At 34.4% G+C, this 11,267-nt stretch overlaps 1 protein-coding gene across 1 annotated transcript; it reads left to right on the plus strand.

The window, feature by feature from the left end:
* Positions 1-5,234: 5,234 nt before the first annotated feature.
* LOC122002596 (phosphoenolpyruvate carboxylase, housekeeping isozyme-like) lies at positions 5,235-9,732 on the plus strand. The gene is made up of 10 exons (XM_042557819.1): positions 5,235-5,563; positions 5,811-6,202; positions 6,446-6,530; positions 6,700-6,922; positions 7,057-7,160; positions 7,245-7,332; positions 7,440-7,594; positions 7,662-8,660; positions 8,742-9,128; positions 9,216-9,732. Exons 1-10 carry the CDS (start codon positions 5,402-5,404, stop codon positions 9,510-9,512), a joined length of 2,892 nt encoding a protein of 963 aa, XP_042413753.1. The 5' UTR covers positions 5,235-5,401; the 3' UTR covers positions 9,513-9,732.
* The last annotated feature ends 1,535 nt before the right edge of the window (positions 9,733-11,267 follow it).

Consider the following 11,267-nt stretch of genomic DNA (forward strand, 5'->3'; position numbering starts at 1 on the left):
ACATCACTGAGCATAGCAATTGGCAGGGTCACCTTTTTCTCCGAGGACGCTGCCGGCACACCGCCAGCCGCCTTCGTCAAATCCATGAAGGATATGCCCTACAATCTCTCGATCCTCCAGGTGAGCTCGATCATAAATGGCGGCGCTGCCACAGTTCCCCGCCGACAGCGGCACCATGAATCCTGCATGGGACGTGGAACTATTTTTATCTGGAGCAAAAATTAAAGGAGGAGGGATACAAATAGATATAAAAATAGTTGAGGGACATAAGCATAAAAAACTAGACATGTTCAGATTGTTACCCTTTTCGTGCTGATCCGAACTTACCCGATATTATCACTTATACATATATCAATATATTATTTTAAGTTGATTTATTCTTTTAAATAAAAAACTTTAAGAGTCGAAGCACAGGATGAAGTGGCTCTCAAAATACAAAGAGACGTTAGTTAAGAATACATATAGGGCACTGATATAGTGTCCGATTAGCTGTCCGGACCATATTTTCGGGACGATATGGGGTGCCTATAATCATTTGAGGTATTCCAAGTGTCTCAATCTTGAAAATACATTTGGTAAAATGTGATTTGTTCATCCCTAATATTCATATTAATCCGTCACTAAGTCTAACACAAAAATAAAATATGATTTGTTCATCTTAATATCTTAATCAATTTGTCTTTAGACTAACACAAATAACTATTAATTAGTATATATGATCAAATATGAAAAAAAACATACTCTCCCATGAACGGTGGGTTGTGCAGCACATTATACATTAAGATTAAACTAGTGCGCCATTAAATTCTCTGTGTAATGTGTATCCAACGAGGTGGGACTCTGATAGTAACCGATTCCCACCCTTACTCTCCCTCTCATAGCGACACGTTCCTAAAAATTTGTCGGCCACCAACCTGTTTCGTATCCAAACCGGAACTATCTGTCCTAATATTTTATTGATTTTTCAATATATACTTTTTCAATATATATGGGAAAAAGAAGCCTCATGAATAAATAGTCAATTTAAAATGGGGTCCATTGGATTGCCCACTCTACTAAATAATTTAAATAGGGTATGAATTAAAATTTTATCTAGAGGGCCGACCTATAGGGGTTGTGGGTCAGTCCGTAGTAAACTTGAGTTAATCCGTAGATTGAGAACAAAATGTAAAATTTAAAATTTTAAATTAAAATAGAAAATTTATTGGGCTCGTGGACTAATCTATCTAATCAATTAAACTTAAAATTTTTAAATTTTCTATACATTTTTTTAAAAAAATTAACAAATTACGGAGTTGACCTATCTAATCCATAACCTAAATTTAAAATTTTTAAATTTTATTTATATATTTTTTAATTGACTCATGAGCTAATTCGCTTAATCTATTTTGGATAGAGGATTTTCTTATCAAGATGGTGTGGCAGACCATTCGGTCTTGTCTCGTCGTATGATACTTTTTTAATGTAGGACCAGTTCAAATCTATTTAAGGCCCTAGGTGAAAAAAAAAAAATTAAGTTTTTGATATTGTTTAAAAATAAAAACTCCCCTCAGCCTTTTTTATTCTGTTTATTTTTTTAACAAATTAAAATATTAATTTTAAAATATTTTTTTTATAAAATAATTTTCTCACTTGTTGAGATGTAAAATTATTAATTAAATTTTAATAACTTAATTTAGAAAAGTATAGACTTTATGATATTAAACTAGAGTATTATTATTAAATATAATAATATATCTCAAGGAGATAATAAGTTTACAATTCACTCAACTAAAGTATTATTATTAAATATAATAATATATCTCAAGGAGATAATAAGTTTACAATTCACTCAACTAAAAATAAATGTATTCAAAATTATTTAAAAATGAAGAAAGATGAAAGTATATATGTTTAATTACTTAAATGAAAGTTAAAAAAACAACCCTTACAAAAATAAATAAAATTGAGGGAATAACAATGGAATATAGATAATAATAGGAAAAAAAATCATGCTCCCTCAATTTATCATTATTTGTGAAGCATAAAAAATAAATAATAAAAAATATATGTATAAAATGACAAAACACGATACAATCTTAAAAAATAAAAGTCCCTACGATACCAAACTATCTATTATTATTTATCCAAAATTAAATGGGAGCCTTTTTAGACACAGAGCAAAAGAAAAAGAAAAATCATATTTTATCACCTAAACCAAAATAGTTGTAAATGATAGGATAGAGATAAAGGTAAAATCAAATAATTTATAATAGTAAATACATCTAAATAAAAGTTAAACTTAATGCATATTAAGGAAACAAAATGATAAAAGTATTTAACTTGATATTATTTAACTTGATATTATTCAATATATGAATGAATGCATCAATATTTGAATTTAATGAGGTAAGTAGCATAGTAGCATCGCCAACCAAATCAACGTATTAGTATTAAGTGTGGTTTCTTTTCTCCAATCTCAATGAGCAAAAGAAGAGGGGAAGTTGGAAATAGGGAAGAGAGAGAACTAAAAAAAAAAAAACTAGTATTTTTATTTTATATTATATGGATAAGATAAAAAATTTCTAATTCATATTCTTGTTGATCAAATGAGAAAGCATCACGAACGCAAGAAAAACGTAATAAGAGAAGACTAGGATTGAGAGATATTGAAGATTAATAGATTAAATCTTATAAAATAACATATATAATTAAAAATAAATTTAATTTGTTAAAAAAAGAGCTCTTTTAAGACTATATCTATTGAAAGCATAAAGAGATTTTTGCGAAATCTGAAGTTTTGAGTAGAGATTGAGATCATGTAAATCTTTAATCACATGTATCATATTATTTTTCATTCTCTTTAAAAAAACACATAAAAATATATTTAATATATTAAAAATAATAGATCCCAATAAAAATTAGGGTCCTAAGCATAGGTCCTAAAACTGCCCCTAGTTTTAATGGACCGGTCCGCTTTGCCATGTGTCAGCCGTCAAACAGCCCTACTTATGAAGCATATCTTTAAAAAATAATTAGAAAAATTCTAAGTTAGTATCGATGCGGCGCTAATGGTAACTTTATTCTTCGAAATAAAGATGTTACTTTGGATACTTACTTTATAAATATATTTGATAATGCTTTATTTTATATAATTCTTTATCAACTTAAATAATATGATCTTATTTTTTTACATGAAGGTGGAAGAGCATCTAATTTGGTGCATAATTATGACTACTAAACTTTTGTTTACATATATACTCAATTAATTTGGTCCAGTAACTATAAAGAATAATTGTTAATTAGGGACTAATGAGTTCAAAATTTAGATAATTAACCATCCATCTTCAAGTTAATTATTCTTTTGTACTAGTCGGTGCTTTTGTAATAGTTTAGTTGCAAAATTATTATTATTATTAATTTGATTAAAGAGTGCATGGTGACGCGATTGGCATCATGACATTTTAATAGTTAATTATATATATTTTATTATAGTTTGGAATACGAATAGAAATTAAACTAGTTGTCCTTTTCTTAGAAAAAATATTTAAGAGATGTTAATTTTAAAACTAAAAAGACTAAAAAACATTTCACCAAATTGTGCTTCCATAAATACTATGGAGTCAATCAAAATGTATAAATTTATCATTAACATCATTATTTTTACAACTCTCTTCTTCTCATTATCGTGTGCTCACTTTATATACAACATTTAACTTATAATATAATATATCAACTTCGTATTGAACAACATATATAGTTTAAATCGATTAAAATTGTAATTTAAAAAAGTTAATTATAAATCTAAAAATATACATTTTGACAAATAATAATAATAAACAAATATAAATTCTATAAATTTAGAGGTAAATTAATTTTTTTTCTAAACAGTGAAATCTAAATAAAAAAAAGTATGATTAAACTTGGCTATGCAACTTGAGTTAAAATAGGGATGATCACGAATCAGATTGGTTCGATTATTGGAGTAAAAAATTATTCGGTCCTACTAGATTAGATAATGTAAAATCGGGACCTACATCCGGCCCTATATCTGGCGGTTCTTATGTTTCAGATATCCGACGGGTTGTCAGTTATTTGGATATCCGACCCTATATCCAATGAAATATAAAATATAAATATAAATATAAATATAACAAAAAAATATATATATTTTTTAAATGATAATAGACATTACTCATTACACGTTATAGCAGCTAATCGGAAATAACTATTACAACATGTAGCAGCTTATCGGCAGTAGTTGCTACAACGTGTAACAACTTATCAACATTAGTTGCCACAAATAGGGGTGATTGGATCGGATTGGTTCGGTTATTGGGATAAAAAATTATCCGGCCCTACTAGATCAGATAATGCAATATTAGGACCCTACATCCGGCCCTATATTCGGCGGATTATTTTTTTCGGTTCGAATCAGGTCGATATAAATAGATTGATCGATTTAACGGATTGATTGTTCACCCCTAAGTTAAAATAGCTAATTTTATTAGGTGTACACATGCATTGAACCATCAATATATTTTTTTTATTGCCAATGATGAACTCTATTGTTATATTTATTTATTTTATAATAATATAAGAGTTCAGATCAAGTGTATTTTTCAATGTTTTAAGATAAAAAAATCTTTTAGTGATTAAAAAAACATTGTTTAAAGTTATAAGGAATAACAGCATGGGATCCACTGTCAACAAGTATCTTACTCACCGGTCACCAGCCATGCCTCCATTTAATTTAGCAACTTAATCGATCAGTTCCACGAATCTAGACGTAGATAACAGATTTTTTTTTCTTAAAATAGAAAGTCATCTATACCGCATGAGTGATGATGGCAGCATGACGAACAACAGTAGACTCATTTAATTACCTTATTAAGTTTAATACAATTTAACTCGTTTATAATATAGCAGAGAATTCAAAAAAAATATTAATAAAATTAAGAAGAGACATTAAAAAACATGAAAACAAAAAATAAAAAAAATGCACCGTTACAAAAATTTTCAAACATTTTTGGACTTGCAAATAATTAAATTGATTCGCCGAATTTAATTAATTCTATATTTTAAAATTGAGAAATATAATATTTTGTTTAATATATGCCATTTTGATACCGAGACATATTTATTAAAATTCAAAAAAATTGGTCAATTTAAATATAACGGTTTGTAGCAGACAGAGTGATCAAGAGTTGCCAAACGCTTCTCTATAAATAGAAGCCGATCGATCGAGCGCATTGACTCATCGCTGCTTTCCGCGCTTCTCTTCGGTGTCTCGCGGAGGTGACTGCGGAAGCAATCTAGGGTTTTGCGGCCACCCGTGCCGTGCCCTGACCTCGTGGTCCTTACTTTCTCGCGCTGCGTAAATCGAGACGAAGGAGCGAGTGGATCGGGATCGGCGGCAGAGATGTCGAAGGTGGAGAAGATGGCATCCATCGATGCCCACATCAGGCTTCTTGCCCCCGCCAAGGTCTCCGAGGACGATAAGTTGGTCGAGTACGACGCGCTCCTCTTGGATCGCTTCCTCGACATTCTTCAGGATCTCCACGGCGAGGAGATCAGAGAAACGGTATACCTGGTTTTTTTCGGGTATTTGTTTTCGATGGGGGAAAAAATGGATTTTGGTGGTGTCTGTGGTTGATAGATTAGGTCGGAAGGGGCGTTAACCATCTGGATTTTTCATTTTTTGTTCTCTCGATGGTTCATCCATTCATGATTTCATGATCATGTATTTGCCTTATTGTTATTCAAACTTGAGCGAGCTTGTGATTATTGAAACTTTTTGCTTCGATTTGGGCTTTTGCTATTGGTATCAGGTTCAAGATTTGTATGAGCTTTCTGCCGAATATGAAGACAAGCATGAGCCTCAGAAGCTAGAGGATCTGGGGAAACTGCTTACTAGTTTGGATGCGGGTGACACAATCGTGGTCACAAAATCATTCTCCCACATGCTTAACTTGGCTAATCTAGCCGAGGAGGTTCAGATTGCTTATCGTAGGAGGGCCAAGCTGAAAAAGGGTGATTTTGCTGATGAAAATTCTGCAGCTACTGAATCAGACATAGAGGAAACACTTAAGCGACTTGTGGTCCAGCTGAATAAGTCCAAAGAAGAGGTATTTGATGCTCTAAAGAATCAGACTATTGATCTGGTTTTGACTGCACACCCAACACAGTCAGTCAGAAGATCCTTGCTTCAGAAGCATGCAAGGTTTGTCTAAACTACCAATCAATATGTACATGCTACAATTCATTTTGAAATATTCGTCATAGTAACGCTTGATTGCCAGTGTTTTAATTGTTAATCCTCAAAATATATCCACATTGCAAATCGTAAAAAGATGTATCTTTTAAGCCAGTGATTTATCATCTCCGCCATTTTGGATGTTCTATGCTTGCTTAACTATGATGGGAAGAAAATAAGTTGTTTTACCTATCATTTATGCTTTATCAGGATAAGGAATTGCTTGACTCAGCTGAATGCGCAAGACATTACTCCAGATGACAAGCAGGAACTTGATGAGGCTCTTCAGAGAGAGGTAATTATACATTTTTTTTGCAGGATTTTCTCTGTAAAATTAATTCGATTCTCTTTCTATCAAGGTTATTCATAGGAAAATGGAGCATTGAACCCTTATATGATTTTATCTAATTCTATGATTGTCTCAAAGTAGGGTGAGTTTTCTTTAATTGATTGGAGTTGTGCAGATTCAAGCTGCCTTCAGAACTGATGAAATCCGAAGAACTCCCCCTACTCCTCAGGATGAAATGCGTGCCGGAATGAGCTATTTCCATGAAACCATATGGAAAGGTGTTCCGAAATTCTTACGACGTGTTGATACAGCACTGAAAAACCTTGGGATAGATGAGCGTATGCCCTATAACGCTCCTCTTATTCAGTTTTCATCTTGGATGGGCGGTGATCGTGATGGTATATCATCTTGCTGATATTAGACAAGTCATACATTTGCTTTCTTAAAATTTGACTATAATGTAGATGTCTGAACTCCTGAAAATGAGTTAGAGCTTTGGTGCATTGTTCTTATAAACTTCCTATGCATTTAGGTAACCCAAGAGTTACTCCAGAAGTAACAAGGGATGTGTGCTTGTTGGCCAGAATGATGGCAGCAAACTTGTACTATTCACAAATCGAAGATTTGATGTTTGAGGTTTTAACTAATCTGATCTTGGTCACTTGAAATTCCATTAGTGATATCTTTGCAAGTTGTTGATATTTCTTTATTTTATTGCAGTTGTCTATGTGGCGCTGTAATTCTGAACTTCGAGTACAAGCTGATGTGCTGCACCAATCCTCAAAAAAAGATGCAAAGCACTACATTGGTACTGTTTGTTTATTGATTTGTTTTCCAGTGTACAAATGATTTTGCAAACTCAAGTTCATTTGAACTTTAGCAATTCATTATTCATTTCCACCTATTGTTCAACAGAGTTCTGGAAGCGAGTTCCTCCAAGTGAACCATACCGTGTTATTCTTAGCGATGTGAGAGATAAATTATACTGCACACGAGAGTACTCTCGTCATTTACTTTCAAATGGATACTCTGACATTCCTGAGGAAGCAACTTTCACCAGCATTGAACAGGTGCTATAATGATCTCTAATCTTATTAGCTGAAATACTTACTAACCTTTTCGATCCCTTACTTGCAGTTTTTGGAACCTCTTGAACTCTGCTATCGATCACTCTGTGACTGTGGTGATAGATCTATTGCCGACGGGAGCCTTCTTGATTTTCTGCGTCAAGTGTCAACCTTTGGCTTGTCCCTTGTCAGACTCGATATCAGGCAAGAATCAGACAGGCACACTGACGTTCTTGATGCTATCACTAAACACTTGGGAATTCAATCCTACCGGGAATGGTCTGAGGAGCAACGTCAAGAATGGTTATTGTCTGAACTTAATGGAAAACGCCCTTTATTTGGATCTGACTTACCGAAGACGGAAGAAGTTGCTGATGTCTTGGACACGTTCCATGTCATAGCAGAGCTTCCTTCAGACAGCTTTGGGGCTTACATCATTTCGATGGCAACTGCTCCATCAGATGTCTTGGCTGTTGAGCTGCTGCAGCGCGAGTGCCATGTGAAAACTCCATTGAGAGTAGTCCCATTGTTTGAGAAACTTGCAGATCTTGAAGCTGCCCCAGCAGCCTTAGCCAGACTTTTCTCGATCGATTGGTACAGGAACAGAATTAACGGGAAGCAGGAAGTTATGATCGGGTATTCGGATTCAGGGAAGGATGCCGGTAGATTTTCTGCTGCCTGGCAGTTATATAAAGCTCAAGAAGAACTTATAAAAGTCGCCAACCAGTATGGAGTAAAGCTGACCATGTTCCATGGGCGAGGTGGAACTGTCGGGAGAGGAGGCGGTCCTACTCATCTGGCTATCCTATCTCAACCTCCGGATACAGTTCATGGATCACTTCGAGTTACAGTTCAAGGTGAAGTTATCGAGCAGTCATTTGGAGAGGAACATTTGTGCTTTAGGACACTCCAACGTTTCACAGCTGCTACACTGGAACATGGAATGCACCCCCCCATCCCCCCCAAGCCAGAATGGCGCGCATTGATGGATGAAATGGCGGTTGTAGCTACAAAGGAATATCGATCTATCGTCTTCCAAGAACCACGTTTTGTCGAGTATTTCCGCCTTGTAAGTGATCTATTGGCATGCCTTAGGCTTCTTCTTCAGTTTTTTACTTCCATATAATTCAATTCTTGTTACAACTGACAGGCTACACCTGAGCTGGAGTATGGAAGGATGAACATAGGGAGCCGACCATCTAAACGGAAGCCTAGTGGGGGCATCGAATCGCTCCGTGCAATTCCTTGGATATTTGCATGGACACAAACCCGGTTCCACCTACCAGTGTGGCTCGGTTTTGGCGCAGCGTTCAAACATGTCTTGCAAAAAGATGTCAAGAATTTTCGAACTCTTCAGCAAATGTACAATGAGTGGCCATTTTTCAGGGTCACCATTGACTTGGTCGAGATGGTTTTCGCTAAGGGAGATCCCGGAATAGCTACTTTGTACGATAAATTGTTAGTTTCCGAAGATTTGTGGAAGTTTGGGGAACAGCTAAGAGCCAATTATGAAGAAACAAAGCAACTTCTTCTTCAGGTGAGATGCTCTTTCTTAAGTTTCTTATGAACAAGCAAATACAATTGCCATTCAATTAACTCAAACTGTTTGATTCTCTTGGTGTAGGTTGCTGGTCACAAAGATCTGTTGGAAGGGGATCCATATTTGAAGCAGAGGTTACGCCTGCGAGACGCCTATATCACGACTCTGAACGCTTGCCAAGCGTATACCTTGAAGCAAATCAGGGATCCATCATACCATGTCAATGTGAGGCCTCATCTGTCAAAGGAGATTACAGAGTCCAGTAAACCAGCTGCTGAGTTAGTGAAGCTCAACCCAAGCAGTGAGTATGCCCCTGGACTGGAGGACACCCTCATCTTGACTATGAAGGGCATAGCTGCCGGAATGCAGAACACTGGCTAAATTATGAACTCTCGTCGATATCTATCCGGATTCCGGTCCCTTAAATAAGACAATGCAAGCTTCTCTTGCTTGTGTAAGCTAATTCTTCCCAGTTTTTGTTGTGTGCTTATTATAGACGATCAGTGTCGTCTGAAACACTTTTCGGCATTGTTGCCTAATAAACAGTTGGAACGATTGATCCGTTCGTATTCGAGAATAGCGATATAATATGCAATGAAAATAATAGATCAAATGAAATGGATGCTTGCAAAATATATTAAGAGTCCACTAGCCTGAGGGTCATTGTGTGTGACCTTACCGATTTGAGCCGTAAAAATAATCTCTTGCAATGAAAAGTAAAATTATGTGTAATAGATTCAAGGTGATTCGGTCATTCTCTGAAACTCTGTATTTATGTGAGTTTTACGTACTGAACTATCCTTTATATTCGGTTGGAATGAGGAGTGTCAATAGAACAACTTATATTGATCCCATGGTAGGACACCAATGCTATTGCGACAATTGCAATGCCCGACTCTTGTATCCTAAATTTACTTTAAAAATTTTATAACTACTAGATATCTTCTATATATTTTAGTAGCTATTTGATAGCTTCTATACATTATAATAGCTTATTTTTAGATCAAATAAGAGATTTTTTTTTTTGCAAAAAAAAATGTCTATTTGATATTTTTCTTAATTTAAGGTTATTTTCTTACCCTAAAATAAAATAACAAAATATAATATGATTCGCATATTATTTTTACTCCACTACTTATTACATATTGTCCTTGTAAATAAATGTATATAAATTTTATTTCAAATTTATCTGATTCGCTACCGTCTAAGATTTCTATCTCTACTATTCGTAAATTATTTATATAAATATATAGTTTTTACTATCCATTTATAACTAAAATAAATTTAAACAAAAGGAATTCAAATAAATTTGTGATCACAGTAAATAAAAGTAATAAATATGAAAATTAATTTTCCAACTATTATGACTTCTTCCATTATTGTCCTTCGCATGTTGCCTGCACTAAGGTTCATGCCGTCGGGTCCATCGAGCTTCCTTTTCCACTGCGCCTCTGGTTCTCCAATAGCACCACGCCTCGTAAGGATACGATCCGCGACATAAAAAATAAAATTTTACATACATCGATCCTATATTCCACAAGGGAATGCACATCAAGTCTAGATCAAACATAAATGTAAAATCCTAGGGCTCATATAGCTTCTGCTATATTAATTAAATATAATCATGCACACAAAATAAAATGCCCTTGACATGTCCAAGGGTCCGATCACACACACTAACCATAAGCCATAATAGTTGGAGTTTGCAACCATAGAATTAGCACATCCTACTATTATCCTGCCTAAATTATGTATGACATGTGCATAATTAAACTGAAAACCAAACATACAGAGACAAACTCTAGCTCTGATACCAATTGTTGGTTGGTCCTAGGAAGACTGTACCGGTTCCACTGTACAAAAATTTGTACAAGTGTCGAACATTTCCTAACAACATATTGTGTTCTTTAGAAATTAAATTCGGAATCGTAAACAGAACTTAACATTATTGATTCCAAATTTAACTTATCTGTTCTTAATGGTTTAGACTTGGATTGCAAGCAGAACTTAACACTATTGATCCAAATCTATCTATGTTACAAATTCAATTAAATATTTATTTCAAAAATTGGCTCCCAGGTCAAACATGGTGAGGCGCATGACCTTCTTGGATATAGAAGCATCCACCACTGCCTC

Source organism: Zingiber officinale, chromosome 7A (genome assembly GCF_018446385.1).
Source record: "Zingiber officinale cultivar Zhangliang chromosome 7A, Zo_v1.1, whole genome shotgun sequence".
NCBI lineage: Eukaryota > Viridiplantae > Streptophyta > Magnoliopsida > Zingiberales > Zingiberaceae > Zingiber > Zingiber officinale.

Coding starts and splice junctions, on each gene's coding strand:
- LOC122002596 (XM_042557819.1), top strand. CDS start 5,402: ATGTCGAAGGTGGAGAAGATGGCATCCATCGATGCCCACATCAGGCTT. Junction 6,923..7,056: donor GATGGGCGGTGATCGTGATG/GTATATCATCTT, acceptor CTATGCATTTAG/GTAACCCAAGAGTTACTCCA. Junction 7,595..7,661: donor CTTTCACCAGCATTGAACAG/GTGCTATAATGA, acceptor CCTTACTTGCAG/TTTTTGGAACCTCTTGAACT.